This window comes from Buteo buteo, chromosome 15, assembly GCF_964188355.1.
Source record: "Buteo buteo chromosome 15, bButBut1.hap1.1, whole genome shotgun sequence".
Classification (NCBI taxonomy): Eukaryota; Metazoa; Chordata; class Aves; order Accipitriformes; family Accipitridae; genus Buteo; species Buteo buteo.
The window spans coordinates 28,844,556-28,863,809 of NC_134185.1; the positions used below are offsets into that span (position 1 = coordinate 28,844,556).

Sequence of the window (19,254 nt, forward strand, 5' to 3'; positions counted from 1 at the left end):
TCCCATGCAGAGAAAGGGCTTTCTACCACGAGAAAAGACCGCAACTACGCCTGTTGTACTGGTGCCTGACTGTGGCATCCTCCTCTTTGCATCTCTGTGTTATGGTTTCTACACCCTTGGCTTATACGAATGCAAAGGAAAAGACAGAACTTCTGCTGTGGTTAATAGTTAGTAGCTTGCAATAAAACATCAGCATCAATATTCTTTCCTGAAGTGGTCTAATGACTTTTGTCCAGAAAGCTTTTGCCTCATCATAAGCATGTAGCCAATTTCCCAGCACTTCCATAGGCACAAGGGGTTGGAAACTCTTCACTGGACTCAGGTTTTTTTCTTCCTTCATACATTTATGGGGGAACAAAATGCTGAGCAGGGAGAAGAACCCACTCGGAACCCACTGTATGCACTTGGACAGAGAACCTCCATCATCTTATTTGGCCAAGAGATGCAGATACTGGATGACGAATAACAGGGCGTAGAACAGCTCAGAGGAAGAAAAACAAGAGGAGTCCAGCTGGGCAAAACCTTTGGCTCTCCTCCAAATGCTGCTAAAGCGTGTGACTACAGTGGATTTAAAACCACTTACTAGGGAGGATCTGTAGTCCTGGTAAACTTCAATAGGTTAGGAACCTAGTTAAATCCACTAATATGGATCATGTTTTCTGTTGGACATACATAGTAATATAAAGGCAACATTCTTCCTACTGCTGATAGAGGGGCAGAGGGAAATGGGGAAAGACAACTTAAATAGGCAAATTCAGCTTATCTTTGAAAGCTCCTCTCTCTCACCATTATCTGCGATAGCCTCTGTGAGTGGGGCAGTGATCTACGGTTCAGCCCAGAAATGGGTGGCGGGCACCTGGTGTAGATCTTCTGAGTATGAAGGAGCTTCTGCAAGCTGTCGAGCAGAAATGTGACAATTTTAAGAAAAGCTAAGTTATTTAGAGCTGCAGCATAAATCTTCTCTTGAGACGGCTGACATTCAGCTATTTCTTTTCTTTTGTACCATATTACATCCCCGTGCGTAGGAATGAATGAATGCAACTGGAATAACTAAAAGGGAATAATGTATAAAAGGAGTTTCACAACTGATACCAGAATTTACAGACTTCTAAATTCATCGCACCGAGTACTGAAATGTTGCTCTACAGTTTATGTAATTAAAGTACAAAGACAAAAACCTCTCAACACATATCATGTATATATTGGCAAACTTCTCAAAAATTAAAAGGTAGTCTTTCTGCAGACTAAAGGCTTAGAAAGCTGTGACTGGGACTGTCTGTGAGGGAACATTTGCAGATTTATTGGTGACTGATAGTTATAAAAATGTAATATTCTTTATGAAATGTGGAAAATAGGGTTGGAGATTATCCAGCAGCCAATTCTACATGACAAAAGAAATAGAATAGAGATTATGGAATATGGAGAGGATGGTGCATGAAAATTAACTGAACGATTGAATTCAGAAAAGGCATTTATAATTACATATGGTGCTGTGTACTTTTTTAATTTCCTTTTCTGTTATTATATCTGTATTGGTTTTATTTTTGATCAATAGAGAGCATCTGATAATTTAAGGAAGTAAATTGTATTAATCTTTTCCATTCCTTCTCCAAGAAATTATGTACACCAATCTTTCGATCTCATCGATTTCAATAAGAAGTTTGTAGAATAAAAGATACATCCTATCAAGCCATTTCATTATCTAGTTCAAAGAAAATGTGTACTTCATGCAGTATCAGTAAATAATACTAATAACAGTACTACTACTACTAAATACTATGAGGTGAAAACTGAAAATTATTAATGCTGTATTCTACGGCGTAATATATACTCTGGGATTGTAATAATGACTGTTTCTTAGGATCCTATGGTGGGTTTACCCTGGCTGGATGTCAGGTGCCCACCAAAGCCGCTCTATCACTGCCCTCCTCAGCTGGACGGGGAGAGAAAATACAATGAAAGGCTTGTGGGTCGAGATAAGGACAGGAGAGATCACCCAGCCAATTACTGTCATGGGCAAACCAGACTGGACTTGAGGGAATTTTAGTTTAATTTATTGCCAATCAAATCAAAACAAGGATAATGAGAAATAAACCCAAATCTTACAAACACCTTCCCCCCACCCCTCCCTTCTTCCTGGGCTTAACTTTACTCAGGTGGAGTTCTGCTCCCTTGTGGACCTCCCTGGGCTGCAGGGGGACAGCCTGCCTCACCATGGTCTTCATCACCACGGGCTGCAGGGGAATCTCTGCTCCGGCACCTGGAGCATCTCCTCTCCTCCTGCTGCACTGACCTGGGGGTCTCTCACATATTCTCACTCCTCTCCCGGCTGCGATTGTGCAGGTTTTTTCCCCCTTAAATCTGTTCTCCCAGAGGCACCACCGCTGTCACTGATGGACTTGGCCTTGGCCAGCGGTGGGTCCATCTTGGAGCCGGCTGGTGTTGGCTCTGTCGGACATGGGGGAAGCTTCCAGCAGCTTCTCACAGAAGCCACCCCTATAACGCCCCTCCACTACCAAAACCTTGCCATGCAAACCCAATACAAATACAGTACACCACCACGTGCTACGTGGAAGAAACCCTAAAGAATCGCTGAAGAAAATAGTTTAACTAATACTAATTAGAAAACCTCCATAACTCTATGAACAGAAAATTACTTTCCAGTGATGTATGGCCAGATTATAACAGGGACTGGTGAACTGCATGAAAGGAAAAAGGGCTTTTGAATAGAAAGACATAATCTCTGACTCAGGAATTTCCTTTATTTCACATCACTAAGTGCTGAGCAAGTAGTCTGGCAGGGCAGGGGTTAAGCATTTAATGCCTGAACTTATACGTTTTCCCTCAGCCATTGGCTGCTGCTACTGAAGACAAGAAAATGCACCAGCTGGACCTATCTTCTGACATGTTGGCTGTTCTTATGTTCTTGCTGACCTTATTTTCATCGAAAAATATCAAATAAATATCAAAGAAAAATCCATTTTTAACAATATTTTATTTCTCTTATTGCTTCTCCATTGCTCTTTATGTGCAATGCTACTTGTACAGAAGCAGGATCTTTTCACTTTGAGAACCTGCTGCTTACTTGCAGTCATAATTCTTCCGTTGTGATATTACAACCATTTCCATGTCAATCTATTGTGAGGATTGTGATGATTCTAAATGGGAGGGAGCAGCAAGAGAAAATAAACTTTTAAGAAACAAATCTACTATTTTTATGCAAATGCCCTTTATAATAAAAAGGAGAAATATAAAATGTATGGGAGGGTTTTTTTCCACATGGAATAATTTTTCAAAACCTGCTGTGAAGTGCTAGTGACTCTGAACAAAAGAAATATGGAAAACTCAGAAACTAAGCTCCAATGTTTTTAAATAAGTTTCTTACTGCATTTTGCTTTTTCCTATATAATGCATCACTTTTTGCAATAATTATTCAGCTGAAGCACAGCACTTCATCATACTCCAAGAACACCAAATCAAAATACTTCCAAACCCCACATTTTCCATGTAGCTACAATTATTTGAACACATATATCTGATTTTGTTTTTTCTGAGGGCGACTGCAAAGATTACTTGAAAGATACTTTTGTGCATATAAAAGATTGGTTCTATCTCATATAACGAGTTGGCATATGTGGTTAACTCCTTGCAGTGCAGATTCGAATGATGGATTTGGACCACTGCTGTACGCAAGGAGTCAGAATCCCCTGAGGGAAACCTGGACTTCACCCCCCCAGGAGCCCTCCTGATCGAGGGGAGAAATCCAGGCAATTAAGGATGGTTTGTCTAGAAAAGCTCAAAGCATGGAATGGGGTGTAGGGAAGGAAGTCTTCTACAGTCGGGAAATTCAATTTGTTCTAACAACAAGTGTAACTTAGAAAATTTTGAAAAGGAATAAGGATATCTAACTGAGAAAGGTCTCTTTGTTCCAGACAGATTTCCAGTGCAGAGAAGAGTGGGAACAAAATTCTTACCAAACACCTCCCCTGCCCCCCAAAAAAGCCTTGATGAAAACCGAATAGGCAACATCTGCATTTTGAGGAATGTATCATTGGATCCTGTTGAAGAGATACTAATATTAGCTATTACTTCTTGTTCTGGAATAGGCCAAGGTATGAACTGTAGTATTAGATGAATTACGTATGAAGAAGAGGAATTCTTCCTATTTGTACAGATGTCTTGAAGCAATCTGAGAACTTCAGGGAGGCGAAGTGGAGACCAGTTTCGGTCAGACCACAATTACACTGTGTTTTAAAATATGATCAGTAGTAAAATAACTCTCTCTCAGCTGATATATTTCTAACCTTTGAATTGAGAGAGCCCATTTAGGTCAGCAGATGGCTGCAGGATTTAGGAGCCCACATCCCATTGAAAATTCATATAAGATGAATCCTAAATCACTTGAAAAGTTGAACTTCTGTGATCTGGAGCTGAATTTCTATCTTTCCTTACATGTGTGAATTTCATAGTCTAGTAGACCATTGGTCAATACTCCAAATTAAGTGGAGGAAAATTTATCTCTTATACCTTTGGAAGGAAGTGTAAAAAATGCCTTCGCTTCATTCCAAAATTGCTTATAAAGAACATTATGCTGATACGACCTTTAACCTTCTGTCTCTGTATGGTTGTTTCTTATGTGCGTATGTATTTCAAAGAGCTTTTAGATTATTCTGATTATTCAAGTACAACAGACGCAGAAGGGATTAGGGCTTAGTTAGTAGTTAAAAAATCTTCTGTGTTGTTGAGCCTGCTAAAATAGTCTTACATGACTGATTGTATTGCAAACCTCTCTGTAATAATTCATATCTGAAATGACTTTAGAAAGAAAAGTAAGGGAAGCCCTAAGGACCAGGTTTAAAAGTTAGCAGGTTTTATTGGGAAATTTTATAGATCATTTTACTTACAGCTATATCGCTTTGTGTAGTAATTTCTTGAGAACTTAGCAGACCACAGGGGTTAACAATAATCAACACAGAATAAATTACTTCTATAAAATCAAAACTGCAGGAAATACAGTTGATAAGAACAAGAAAAGTGTCATTTACTGCAGTTTTCAAGCATGGCAAAGGGACATTGAGCTGCGCCCTTTCCAAAAGGCAGTAGACTTTCATGATCTGCAAGTTGGACGTTTACATTTTTCTCTTTGAAAGACCTCTTCAGCTTGATACAGTTTTTACATTTTCTTTTAGACATGTTGAGATTTATTAAAAAAGCAAATGTTTCATTTACAGCTTCTCAGTATGCAGATGAGATAAGAATGTAACTGAATTCTGAACACTTAATCCTAAACCACCAACACCCTGAAAAATCCATTATTTGTTTGGTTCCACACCTGAATTTTTTTATTGATCAGTAGTAATACCTTCCCTTCTTTGGAAACAAATTGGTGCTCTAAAACAGTAAAAAGAAGTTTTACCTTCCTGTTTATCTTAGAAATCTGACATTTCAGAAAGAGATGCCAACGGGATATTTAGACATACCTGTGAGTTGATATAAACTGAGAGGTACATCTTATCTTTTAAAATGTCAAAATGAAGGTTGGAGGAAAACGGTTGCCATTTATCTTTAAATAGCATGAAACCTTCTGAAGCAAGAGCACTGTATGCATTCCCCTTGTTATTTGTTTTTGGAGACTCAAATCTACACATCCCTGAAACTTTCAGAGGGGATTAGAGAAAAACATTGACTTTTTTTTTTCATTATGGAAAAAAAGAAAAAGAATCTATTCCCATCTGTAAAATGATGATAGTCATAATAAATATTGAAAGTCACTAGGATAAACGGTAGGTTACAAATACTTCTGTCTTCACTCCGGACAGGTGTATCAGTATAAAGAAATTCTGTAAAGACAATTCCAGATCTGTGCTTCCTCTGGTGGATCTACCGTTATCTCTCAAATAAGTGTATCTAGGAATGATTAATAAGATGATTTGCTTGATTTCATTTATTCCAAGCTAAACTGACAGTGGGCGTAGGACCAACTTTTTATGTCTTATTGGACTGATATCTACATACTCTGAAAATGAAAGTAGTTCTAGCAATAATTCAATAAACTCTCCACAACTTATGGTGCAATCAGTGTCTCACATCGCAAGTCTGCCAAGTCTTCCATATGGAGCTGTCCAGTCATTACAACACTCAAATATGGAGATCACCACATGCATAGTTTCAGTATATATATGCATAAGTCATACTGAAGAGACTTGGTCCAGCTGCCTTACAAGAGACAGAGGAAAAAAGGCATTTTTAGCCAACAAAAATACAGAAATTGCTATCCTAAGAGTTATGCAGTAAATATATATATATTGAAAAGACTTGCTAAAAAAGTGGAGAGACAAAATTCCTCATCTGACAAAAGGGGAAAACTACAATAAGTGGCAAGTGACTCGTGGCAAGTCAGTCATCTATGTCAGTGATATATCTCATCCGTACCTGACAATTTACCCAGGAAACTATATTATAGGTTGTGCTGTCTGGGAGAGAGAAAACTGAAAGAGATCTACTGAAAACTTTTATGTGGTTTGCAAAATAGTATAACCAATTTCATGACAGACAGTAGTTAGCTATAGTCAACAGGAACAGAAGAACCAAGGTCTACCTTCTGTCAGGGAGTTATTTTCTAATAATTATGAGAGTACTCCATCTGTTTACTCACGGAATAGCTAAAGGGAAGTCCACTACACAGGCACCTAAAATACTAGGGAAACAAGGTTTTCTGAAGCTTGCTTTGACACTTATGGGGCTATCAAAATATATGCCCAAAATGCTTTTTGATATACTATTTGTATTCAGTGTGTGCTCCCATAAGAAAAGAATTCTAGGAAGCAGTGGCAGTCATGATAGAAATGGTTCCTCTGAAGGTTTTGGGTTGTTTTTTCTTTTCTTCTTCTTTGGTCTGAAAGAATCCTTTGGAAAATATCCCTTTAGTTTTAGGGCACAAGAGGGCTCTTGAACTGACACCATGGAACAGAATTCAGTGCTTAGGTAAAAGTTAATGGTGTGTTTTATCACTTTCCTTTTGCCATACTGATTCCAAAAATGGTAATCTGAAGTTTAACCTTGATAGACTAAATTAATATTATCATTCATCTCTGATCTTTATTTGGAAATAGGCATGATCCCTACGGGCAGCTGAGACACACAGGATATGCCGTCACAGCGAGAACAGTTGATCTTTGCTGAGGGTACATATTCACAGTACCTCTGTCATCTAAAATGTGTTCCAAGATTCTCAAGAGCTGGGAAATCTTTACGCTATCTTACAAAGGTTTCTTTAACAGAAGCTTATGCCAGACACTCACATTTTAGAAGAAAACTTTATTTCAAATGAGCATTAAGTAATCTGGAGAAAATGGGATGGTTTTGAGACTATTGAGACCCATGCTAAGGACCAAAATCTTTGACCAAGTAGGAAAAACTCACTGTGCCCTCCCTTACTCACAGTCATTCCTGAACCAGCTACCATGACTTAGCCATGTCTCAATCCATTTTATTTAGGATTGTACCCTGGCCAAGTTTCGGAATGTGTGAAAAACTTGTCAATTCAAGTTTGATGAGAAGAGATCACTACATAGTATTCATGTAGAGGTACAGAGTCCTAGGTATCTTGTTTTCTTTTCTCTTTTCCTCCCTATGCAGGTATTTTTATAGCACCTCATTTACACACTGAAAAGAAGGCAAACCAAGAATATTTAGGATTCCTTGAAGGTTACCTGAGGAAAAAACAAAATCACTTCAGTAATCATATCTTTCTCTGCATCCTTCCTCCTGTCAGCCCAAATCAATCAACACCTGTCAGTAGAACAAGGTCATGACCAGATTGTAGAAATTGCTAGCAATATCTGACTTTTATCCACAAGTAAATTAACAACAAATGAGACTGTTAGTGAGTCTGTCTTGTACCCATACCCAAGCCCAGAGGACTTCTAATATTGGTAATTTTCACACTACCATATTCTGAACAAACGAACCCAGAAGAGTTACTCGACAGCACAATGAATAACCTACAGATTGGTTTAGAACTCTTGCTTCCATGACCTGGAAATCAGGCCCCAAACCCTCCTCACCTAAGAGGCTAGAGATGACCTACAATTTAAATCTTCCTACAACACCTCTTCAGATCTCTGCAGAGTAGATGAGATAAAATTATAAAGACTTCAACTGACCACACAGATATGAGATTCAGAGTGGTCTCTAATTTATTCTAGTGATAAATGACAAGAAGTTGTTACCTGGCTACATTATTTAGATCCAGAAATGGAGCTATTCTCTATAATAATTTCTAGAATTATCGCTTATTAGGCAGTGAGATATCGATGTGGCATATAAAATAAAACTTCAAATTACAGGCAAGTCTGGATTAAAATCTGTGCACAAGTAAGTACAGCTCCATGCCTCTCCATTACTACTTGTCTGAAGAAACTATGCAATCCAAACTCAGCTATGACTTTTTCTGGCAAAAACGAGTGCGTGAAAAGCAACACTTTGATGTGTGCACTTAAAAAGGTTATTTGTTTTATTTCCAAACTATGAGTGAAGTTCCAATTTCCACATCAATTCTAACTTGAAATGTCATGTAAGTTGTAAGATAGCCATGGAAATATGCATGGAAGATATCAAGACGTGCAAGGTTATTAAAGTAAATATTTTTTTGTGGGTATGATATTAGTGTTATTATATGGGCAGGATATTTTCTTTCCTTAGTCTTTTTGGTGTATAATAACAGCATTATACAACTTTTGTGATTTACAGAGAAAGAATTGGCAGAGTTATCGGCTGATGAACGTAGCTCAAGATTTTCCTGTTTCCTACAAAAGATGCTAACTTATTTTCCCACCTGACAGAGTAAATCCAAATCCCAAATGAATGCTTTTTTCAAGTATACATACCACAACATTCTGTATTAATGGCTTCCACATAATGCAATAATGACATAATTTTAAAGCAAAATTTTTTTTGCTAAGCACAAAATTGCCAACACTAGTCCAGAACAAGTTCCTAATGTGAATATATCTGTTTTTTCAGTATTAATTTGCTGAATCATAAAAGTAAAACTGGCTTTCCCCCTACCTCCTTGAACATGTGAATATTTATCCATATAAAAGCTATAATACCCAAGGAGGATGTTTTTGGTATAGGATTCAGGCCTTAGAAAGGAAAAAAGAATTTTGATCCATGGATTAATTGTTAAGTGACTCGAAGAAGTGACATCTTAATCTTGAAACTGATTCATATGAAAAATTTACTTGTAGGCTAACAGTCCTTTAAACTACTCAGTGACAGGTAAGATAAAAATCTTCTCTGAATTCAAAGTTATCTAAAAGAAAAGATAATTTATTTTTAATATCTGTCTATATAGAGTATGTCTAAAAAAGCTCTTTATCCTGCTTACATTAAGCTTCTAAGCATATAACCCAAACCAGGAAGAACAAATTCATGATAAGCTTATGTGTTTGTAATATAAATGAAATAAAAATAATCTCTACTGAGAGACATATTTGTGAAATTATTTTAACAATATAAGAATCCAAATTCTAGAAAACAAATTCAGACTACACATGCTTGTGCAAAGCATAGAATGTTGTGACTATATCATTAATTTTAATTCACTCTCATGGCATTTTTCTAATCAGCACTAACATAGAAATGGCACAAAAGTGTTGAAATATCTCTGAGTTGCCCTTTCTGGGCTCCTCTCTGCCCTATGCATGGATGGGGCATCCATTTACTTATATTTTTGGAATGTGAATCTTTCTGAAGTTCATAGTCTCTCTCAATTCCTGTGTCTGAATCAATATATTAAGACACTGAGACAAAATAGGGTGCCACCTTATTTAGCCATGGAAGACTAATTAACATCTAAGTAGACTTCAGCAGAGCAGTCCTCAAACTATCAGTCCTCTATCTATCAGTGATAGATATTAGAACAGAAGAAAACCTTTCCACTTTTTTAATGGCATAATCAGTCCAAAAAGCATTCATAATGTTAAAGTCTTGCCTCAGTGCCATTTAAAAGTTTTTATTGGAGTTAAAAAAAGCCTCCATCTCGAGATGACCCCTCCATGTTGTTATTCCTAACTGGAACAGAAAGTGAGCTACGGCAGGGAAAAATTTTGACCCGGTCGGAATGATAGTTTCCTTATTTCCCCCCATGGATTCTAAATCAAATAATCTTTAGCATCTGCTGTAACCACGCACAAAGTCATCGCAGAACCATTCAGCTCTCAATCCCCAGCTGTAACACCTCCCCACATTCTCTGTAATAGCAGATCCCTCTGGGAGGAGCTCCCGTATTCCGAACCCACAGTAACAGCAGGTGCTGCAAAGTTTCCGCCCAGCTTGACCGCCTTGCGTGCACATCAGGCGCTTGCAGGACCTCTGTAATGTCCCTGGCATCTTGCCCCGACCGTAGCTCTTTTGTGCTTCACTCCCTGACTCTCATGGTGATAGGAAAAGAGAAGAACAAAGTTGCATACCTATGCCTCAGGTTCAATCGTGATGCCCCAACAGGGTATTTATGCATATTTGTCCTGATTTCATCCCGCTCTCGTTATCCAACAGAAAAACTCTTTTGTTCCGTATCAATGAAATAGAGACAGCAGCTGAAAGGACATTTTTCAGCCTGGTATGGCTTTCCAAACTGCCTGGGTTGTGTTCACAAATCTTCTAGTGACACTCAAACGTGTCCCTATAAACACAATGTTTTCCTATTTACTAAACCTTCATATAGTCTCAGGTCATATCCAAAATGTGCAGTTCTGTTCTGGGTATTTTAATACATCTTCAAATCTGGGTTTATTTGCCCCTAGTCTTCTCTCCTTGATCTTCCCTCCAGCTCACGCTCTGATGTAAGGCCATAATATTTTCATTTGAAATAAAGGAGCGATGGAGCAATTAAGTGATGAGCAAAGGCCTTACTGGAAATCTGTCAGGACTAAACCCAGGTCTCCTGTCCTACCTTCTGGCTCATTGCTCCCCTACATTGTGTAATGTTTAAAGCTAAATCACAGGCTGCTTCTGAGTGTAGCTGTTCATCTTCTTTGCCCATCTTTTCAAGCCATTTATACACATTCAGCATGTATATAAAGTTTCTTGAAATCTTTCCATCTTGGATTTTAAGAATACCAAAGCTACTGCTACTTTCTCATTTAAGGAAACTTTCAAGCAATTCTCTGAAGTTTCTTTAATATTAATACAGCAGTCTCAACTCATAACTTTGTCAGTATAATGAAAAGAGATCGAGATGTCCTCTGCAGATGTAGATGTTGATAGTCCTTTCTAAATTTTTAAGAAAGCTTTTGAGAGCTACTTAATTATTCTGTATACATCTTTGCAAGATTTTGCCTGCTGTTATATTCTGGTCAAAGGCCTATTCATCATCTAACCTTTCTTTATTAATTTCCTTTTCTATTATATTAATAGAGTGCAGCTTCAGCTGTAATTAGATAAGTGCTAATAAATAAAAAATGCATACTTTCACATTTATTGAAGATGAACATTTACATTACAGTCAATATCTCAGCCTTACAGCTTACATTGACTTCATTCTTATGGTGGCGTAACTGATAATCTTCCACTCACTAACCCAATTCATCCCCTAGAAGGACAATACATTCAGAATGCTGTTGAAGTATTATGGTGGAAGACAAGAATAGATACAAAATGTATCTAAAATAATTGAATGACTAATAATGAAAAAGATTCACAGTATGAAATAGAAGTAGGCTATAAGACATTGTACCATATTTGCTATAACTTGTCTCGGCTTTTTATTTAAGGTAGTGCTTTATTTAAACCTTAAGCCAGGTGCCACATAGGAAGTGCAAAAGGAACTGCAGTGGATGTTGTTCTTACAGAACTCTACCGACACACTGCAGGGCATCCCGTGCGCTCCCCAGGACCTGCGCAGGCAGGCTGCTTTTGACAGATAAAGTGCCTTTAGGGTTCTTCTGCCATTAGGAACTGCAACAAAAGGTTCGCACCACTTAACCAGGCAAATAAGATGTAAATAAGTCATCAGACTTATTTACAGCTGAGCCTGTTTCCAAGCCCAGATCAACCGTTTATGCCTGCTCATCCTGCTGATTAGGGCAGGAGTGGTATTGTCAGCTTTTAAGGGACATTCATGAGATAGATACCTGCTGTGGGAGAGAGCTGGAACATTTTCCTTGTCCCTACATGGGCAGGTGCAGGTTAGATTTTCTTCCCTTCATTGCCAGAAATGCTCAGACCTGGCAGACTACAACCTGACAGAGTCCCTTGGGTATTCATTCCTCAGAGGGTGCTATTCCCTAGCAAACTACTACACAAACGGACTTGGAAGACCACTAAACATCAGGGGCTTGTTAAAGTCACCGTTCCTGTGATTAAGTGCTGAAAATGTTGATAACAAATCTGCAAGTATAAGGAAGTGCAAGGTCTACTTGTCATGGAAAAATATTGTCAGGGTTTGTATCATGCGCAGTGTAGTTCTGTCCCAGCTGATACTTAAATTCACATCACCCTTAGTCAGGAGCTACTTCTCTGCAGAGAGAAGTATAGATTAAGAAGAGTTAGGGTGCTGAAGCACTTGCAGATTCATATAGTAGAAATTTGGGCAGGTAGCGCTTACACAGAATAAATTCAGGTGATACCTTTGGAAGCGCACAAGCCATGAAAATGGTATTTGTACTAGAGATCCACAGAAAATTAATAGTCTGTGTGTTGGGAAGTTCACATTATTCATATGTATGTCCAAAAAGGTGTTCATGAAATGCTGGTTATAAACTCAATGAAGAATAAAATAATTTATGATTTCCTTATCTTCCCACTTCATTGCCCTAGCATCTAAGCAAGTTGGAAACACAAAACAAAAGAAATGTTTCTGCAACCAAAAGTAAATCAGCAGCTTACTAACTGATAACAAAGGACTAAAAATACATGCTCTTTCACATAGAATGTGTGCTCTTCTTTTTCAGCTGATGAGACAGTACTGTAATTCTAGGTTTATTCAAAACCATTGAAAATATTCTCTCCAATCACTGGGAGAATAAAAGGTAATATTTCTATATTGTAGCAGAAAAGTTTGATTCTTCCAATTAAAAGAAATAAAGGCATAAAAGAAGAGGAAAGATTGAAAGCAAACATAGATATGAAGTCCTGGCTGTAGCTGAAAACAGGAGAATCTTTTCTGAAACCAGATTCAGAGATATAGCAAACTTCATGTAGACGACTTTCATTAAAGATCTAAGTAAGTGCATCTACTTTTTGAAGACTTAGGATTATTCAATTAGACAAAGTGAAACAATTCTCAACAAAAACTTAAAGATAACAAGGTTTGTGTTAGTAGTGATAGCAACTACAGTGATTTCAAAGGTATTGACTTGACATATTCAATGAGTCCACAAATGTAAGAGTTTACAGTAAATGCAAAAAGTGGAATAAAACTAGTACTGAGATAGAGGAAAAAGTGGAACGATATCTTCAAGAATATGAATGTAGAGAATGTATCCTGTAAAAGCATGAACACATTAGCTGAGTTTTCATTCACACTAACTTGAACCAGTGAATCTGTGGGAAGGTTGTTTTCACTTGTATATTCCTTAGGGACAGCTGACAAAAGTTGTTTTAGTGAGGAAACTATTGACACAACTACTATAATAAAATATACTTTCAAAAGTACAATGAAGTTTCTGAAGTTTACAATGTGATTCTGCAAAAACACAGACTTTAAGACAGGGTACAGTTCTTCATGAAGTGCACTAAGCCTCAAGATTTTAACACCTCCATTTGTCTGTCTGCAGAATACACAGAATATTCTATTTTAAAGTGCATTAATGTTGTATCTCATGTTTAATTTATATTTACTTAAATAAAGCACACTCTAAAAGAGAATACCTTTGGTATTCCTTAAATTCAAAGATGAGAACTGAGAGGAGAAAGAGGAACATGATGTACAACCAGGACTTCACAGGCTTTTGTAAACACTCCGTTTTTTCAGCACACTTTACAAATTTTTGTTTGTTTTGATACCTATTCTTGTGCAAATAAAAATATCTGTGTTTTTTTAGTTGGTTGGTTGGTTTGGGTTTTTTTTCAGATTAGAGATTAATCTCCATACTATATAGTGAACTACAGGCTGGTCACCAGATATCTGAGAAAATAAGTAGTGCAGGGTGGAAGAGGATCTAGGGAGTTTTCTAGGGACTTACTAATACAAGCTTTATTTCACCATTCCTTTCTATTTCTTAACACAAGGACCTAAAATTAATTGTAACCGTTTGTTATGTCCTGTGTGCCTACATGACCAGGAGTTCAGACTTCTGTACAATTTTTTGCAGACATCCCACAGGATGAGAGGAAACGTCTCTCTTCCTACTTATTCACATAAACAGAAAAACAGGGAGAGGTGGAATTGGCTGAAAATGAGATTGCCGGGCTAGAAAACAGACACATAATAGCATTATAAGGTGGTTTTTGTTGCTAGTTAAATAGTTTCACCTGGAAAACAGCTGCCTCCTCCAGTGGGATATTGACACTGGAATTGCTCCAATGCAAACGATGTACATCTATTTTCAAGAGAAGATGCAATCCGTATCTGTCTACCTGGGCATTTTGAGGGAAAGAAGGAACATCTGGAAGTTAAAATTGTGTTCACATTTGAGAAAAGCCAAGAAAATGTAATGAGCTTAATGAAAGAATAAAGGGGAAAGTGGCTGAGTCTGCAGATACAGGGAATCAATGATTACAGCTTGATGAAGTTTGGAAATAAACATTATGTTGCATTCAACATCTCTTAGAGCAGCTCAGAGCCATAGAGAGAAGAATGGACACGGGTTAGTTGAAATTTTACATAATGTTTGCAATATCTAAGGAAAGGCCACATTATGAAAGAAATCTTGGGCCTTAGACTTGCAAAGATACTTGTCTAGTTTTAAATTTAGGCAGACCCTATACTCCAGGGTCTGAAGCCTTATTGTTAAAACTCAAAGACAAACATTTATTTAAAGACCAATTTCTGCTATGGTGAAAAATTCTTTTGGAACATGAAGATTTCTGAGACTCAAGAATAGATTCAAAATCACTGCCCCTGGGGATGTGGAACCATCCCAGCCATCTAGCACTGCGGGGAGAGGCATCCTACCGCAAATGGCTCTGGCGTGGGGCAGCGAGGAAGCTCGTGGGTCCTGAAGCCCACCAGATCTGGCTGTCTCCAGCAGAGTGGAGAGTGGAGTTATCTCTTGTCTTCTTGTTTGGGTTACTTACGTAAAAAAAAACCAGTCAGCAAGCAAAACCGTAACGCATGATTTATATATCTAAATAGCACAGGTAAGCACTAAAAATATTCTCAGGAATTACAATGTTAACTTTTGGAGAGTCTTATAGTTTAATATTTAGTTTATTAGACTATTAAACCTTAAAATTATTACCAAGAGGACTTTATTCTCTAAAATATTAAGGAAATCAAAGAATCTCTACAAGTTAAAATTACTGTAAGATTCTAGTGTAGAGACTGTTTCTTGCTACACGAAGTAAAGTGATTAGCCCAACGCAGTCCTTACCTCTAGGCACTATCACAGTAAATGAATAATAAAAAAACCACCAGATCCTATGCCACTTTATAGTTCTGGCAGCCTCTGCAGATGCAGAGGATTTCTGGATTTCTGCACTTAGCATGACACACTAAAGAGTGGATAGCAACCATGTTGTAAAACTAACTTAGTCATTTGTATCTCTTCTGTGGAACTGCCTTTAGCACTTCACAGTGTGAAATGCATTAGCCTGTACTGGGCGACAAATGAAATGATGGCAAATATATTCTTAAAAGAAACTTCCTGCTAATTAGTTTTTAAGACAAAAACCTAGCCCTCATCATTGTTTTGCCTGTAGAGTTGAAATTATCTTAATTCATTAACTTGGGCAAAATTGCACATTGCCCCCCCACCCCGATGCACTAATATCTGCATATGCACATTTAATTCACATTTCATTTTAATTCTAAGTGTGTGCTGAAGCCTCATCAATATTTGCAGCTAACCTTGCAAAGCAAAAAGGCTTTCCTGAAATTGCATTCTCATGTATTTGTAGCTTTTTTCTTCATAATTTCCAAAATTACTAAATTCCCTTCTCTCCAGAATAACAGCCACCTAGCGAAGTTTCCCTTGTGATCTTTCTTACGTGAGCTCTGTATAAATCACTACAAGAAAACAACAACAAATCACTGGAAACCTCTGGTTCGATAGCAACTTGCAGGCAAAATATAATAAAGTAGTATTACAAAATCTATGGATTTCTCACTCGTGATAAATGAAGGGAATAGGCGGGGAGGTGTGGCTCTGGGCAGAGGGCCCTGCTGCACTTCTTTCGGGAAGGGGAAGGAAGCAAGAGAGTAGGTTGGGAAAAAGGAGTTTTGGCTATTACTGATCTGGAAATTCATCACTTCATCTGGTTTGCTAACAGCAGAGCAGAGCATGACATTCTCCAGAGCACTTCAGGTGGCTTTTATGTAATCAATACAAAATTACGATATCTAGAACAAGACATGCGTTTTAGGATAAATGCATCTCACATGGATTAATTCTGCTTGGGCGTCTGATAACAGGGCTACTCTTGCTGTGAAAAAAATGCTTGTATTTAGTTCTGAGTTGACATGCCTCTTACTAAAGTGATTACTTTATCAAATATATATACAGATTAAAAAAAAAAAAACCAGAAAAAAAAAGGTTTTGAGCCCTTTCTTTTTTGAAGCAGAAGAAAAACTTGTATCGTCAGAATTCACTTTCTACTACCAAAACAACATCTTCATCGACTTTACAGGTTGTGACACAAATTAAGAGCAGTGTGTGTAGTGGTTCTGCTCTAAGTGATTGGATATAGTCAGCCATCTAGGCATGTAGCTGTCCCAGGCACACAGGGGCGACATTCAACCTCTATCACAGATCTTCTGCTATAATTAGTGATATAATACTGGTAAAAACCCAACCCAACCCAAACAACCACGAAGTATTTCAAGGGATGAGTCTAACTTTGGGTATCTCCTTGTGAAATGCTCACATTTTTTAATCCTATCATGCATGGTGATGCAAGAAAATCTCTAGGACGAAGAGGGTTTGAAGTTTTCTCTTAAAAAAAGAAAAGCAATTGAAAATATGCTAATTTCATGTTATGATTACAGTTTCAATATTGGGATTATAAAACTATGAAATGTATATAGACTAAACTGTATCATATACATGTGATATTGCCTCTTTGGGGTGTTAAGTTGTATCCTGCATCCTACATGCTTCCGTAGCAATTCAGTTGACTTCAGTAGGAGTTACATAGATAGACTTGAAGCCAAAATTAAGGTCCTACCTGTTATAGGAAGAAAAGGTCAAAGCAAAATGAGGATCTTAACATTTGAATAGATGTATTAAATTATGCCTCTAAAAACAGTAAAATAGTTACCAGAAAACTGTATTTATGGTAATTGTGTCAATTCTGAATAACCTCTTAGCGAAGATTGAAACAAGATTTAGCCTTCCTGACATGCATAGAGAACCACAACTTAAATCTACATAATGGAATATAGGGAAAAAATGAGTTCATTTACATACCAAAGGAGGCTACAGAGGCTTAGATTCATTGTGCCTTTGACAATTTGACTCCAGGCAAAGGTACAGAAAAACTTTTGAAGCTGTGAGAACATAAGCATGTACAGGGAGTAGCAGGTCTTTACTCATTACATATTTGTAAAGGATTTTTTAAAACTGTCTTTGAGGGTAGAAAGAGGAGACTTCTCCAGTCAGAAAGTTTTTCTGTGCCTGGCATTTTATATTTTCCTTTCTTATGGTAAATGCCTTCACATGGCACCAAGCAGAACTTTTAGGCCAGAGGTAAGTTCATACTGTGCTGTAGGACTGATTCTAAAAAAAGCCCAAATCAGCCACAGTACTCAAGTGAGACTTATTCAGGACTTAAAGCCACAGCTTTTTCATACTGATTTCTAAGGGCAAAACCCAGCAATGACCACGATTTTGAGCGACTGAACTGGTTTGACTGAAATTGAACATAGGTGACTTTTAGCATATGAGACAGTTTGGGATGGAAAAAAGCCCCAACAGTACCTTCTACAGCTTTTTTTTTGGCCTCCTGTACTTTACATGATCTGTTTTGTTAGCTCAGCTCTTTTCCTCAAAATCTAATCAGTCTGAAGAATAATGTAGCTGCTTGCTTTGTGCTTTACCCTGTTCTGATTATGTTTTGCATTTAGAGAAGGTACCGGAGTTACCTCTCCTGCGTATTACCTGCAGTATTATCTACCAGATCTTGGAAGAGGGAAGAGAAGAGAAATAGAAAAAGGAAAACTATTACAGGGCAAAAAAAGTATCAGGGGCTATGAAGAAAAGGACAGAACACGGGACAGGAGAAGATCCATTGGCAGTGTCATCTGGTATCTCTGCTACCTAGTGGTGTCGCTGTCGCCATCGTTAGTCAAATATTTGGTTGCCATGTACGTGCTTCCTAATTCCTGACATAGACTTACTTATGTAAATCAGCTGTGTTGTAGGCACTTACTAGGAATAAAACTAGATGCTAAATCTTGCTGGTCCCATTTGACCACATACTGCTTAAACACATTCCCACTCAGGGATCTAAAGTCTGAATGGTCATGTTCCAATGCACCAACGCAAGATTTATATAAAGACCCAGGGCTAAGACTAAAATATGAAATAATGGCAATTACCAGTACAAACGTTTAAAGCTGACAGGAGAACTTGACAGTGGGATCATATGGATAAGAAGTATAGCTGGTTGTCCATAGCTTTAAGTTAAGTCTTTAGATGCAGTGACTTTACAGTTCAGATCTGCTTATCTACTTCGTCTTCCCTGTTACCAGTGTGATCTGCCAATGTAAAGCAGTAAGGATATTAAGCCTGCACGTCTCTGTAAAGTTATCTTTGACCATACCCTTGAACTGGTTTTAAATCAGTGTGAGAGCACTGTAGAAAAAGACATTGTTGCTGGTTTACACCTATTTATACATCTGCAACTACTGAAGACATTTCAATATTAATCTTTAATAATTCTCCTTTTGAAGCCCCACTCAAATGATGCTGCAGTGGGGGAAGGCAGGGAATATGATTGTTGATGCTTTTTGAATCACAAACAGAAGTTTTCTAGAAATGCTTTTAAAAATACACCTTTTTAAAATGTAATATAAAATAACAACACCCGTGCTAAGGACTACACTTTTACACTACTCTACACTCTTACACTACCACCTATAGAAATCAC

At 37.7% G+C, this 19,254-nt stretch overlaps 1 protein-coding gene across 9 annotated transcripts in view; it reads right to left on the reverse strand.

Moving 5' to 3' along the window:
* TRDN (triadin) overlaps positions 1-19,254 on the reverse strand; it is a 239,720-nt gene that overhangs the window by 206,714 nt on the left and 13,752 nt on the right. For 3 of the 9 annotated variants that reach the window (XM_075046865.1, XM_075046863.1, XM_075046872.1), the window contains exon 2: positions 14,479-14,583. The exons of 5 other annotated variants lie outside the window; for them this stretch is intronic. In XM_075046865.1, coding sequence (XP_074902966.1) covers positions 14,479-14,583 — 105 coding nt within the window. Of the gene's footprint in view, positions 1-786; positions 896-14,478; positions 14,584-19,254 lie in introns of all 9 variants that reach the window. One more of the 9 variants, XM_075046869.1, reaches the window with a different exon arrangement.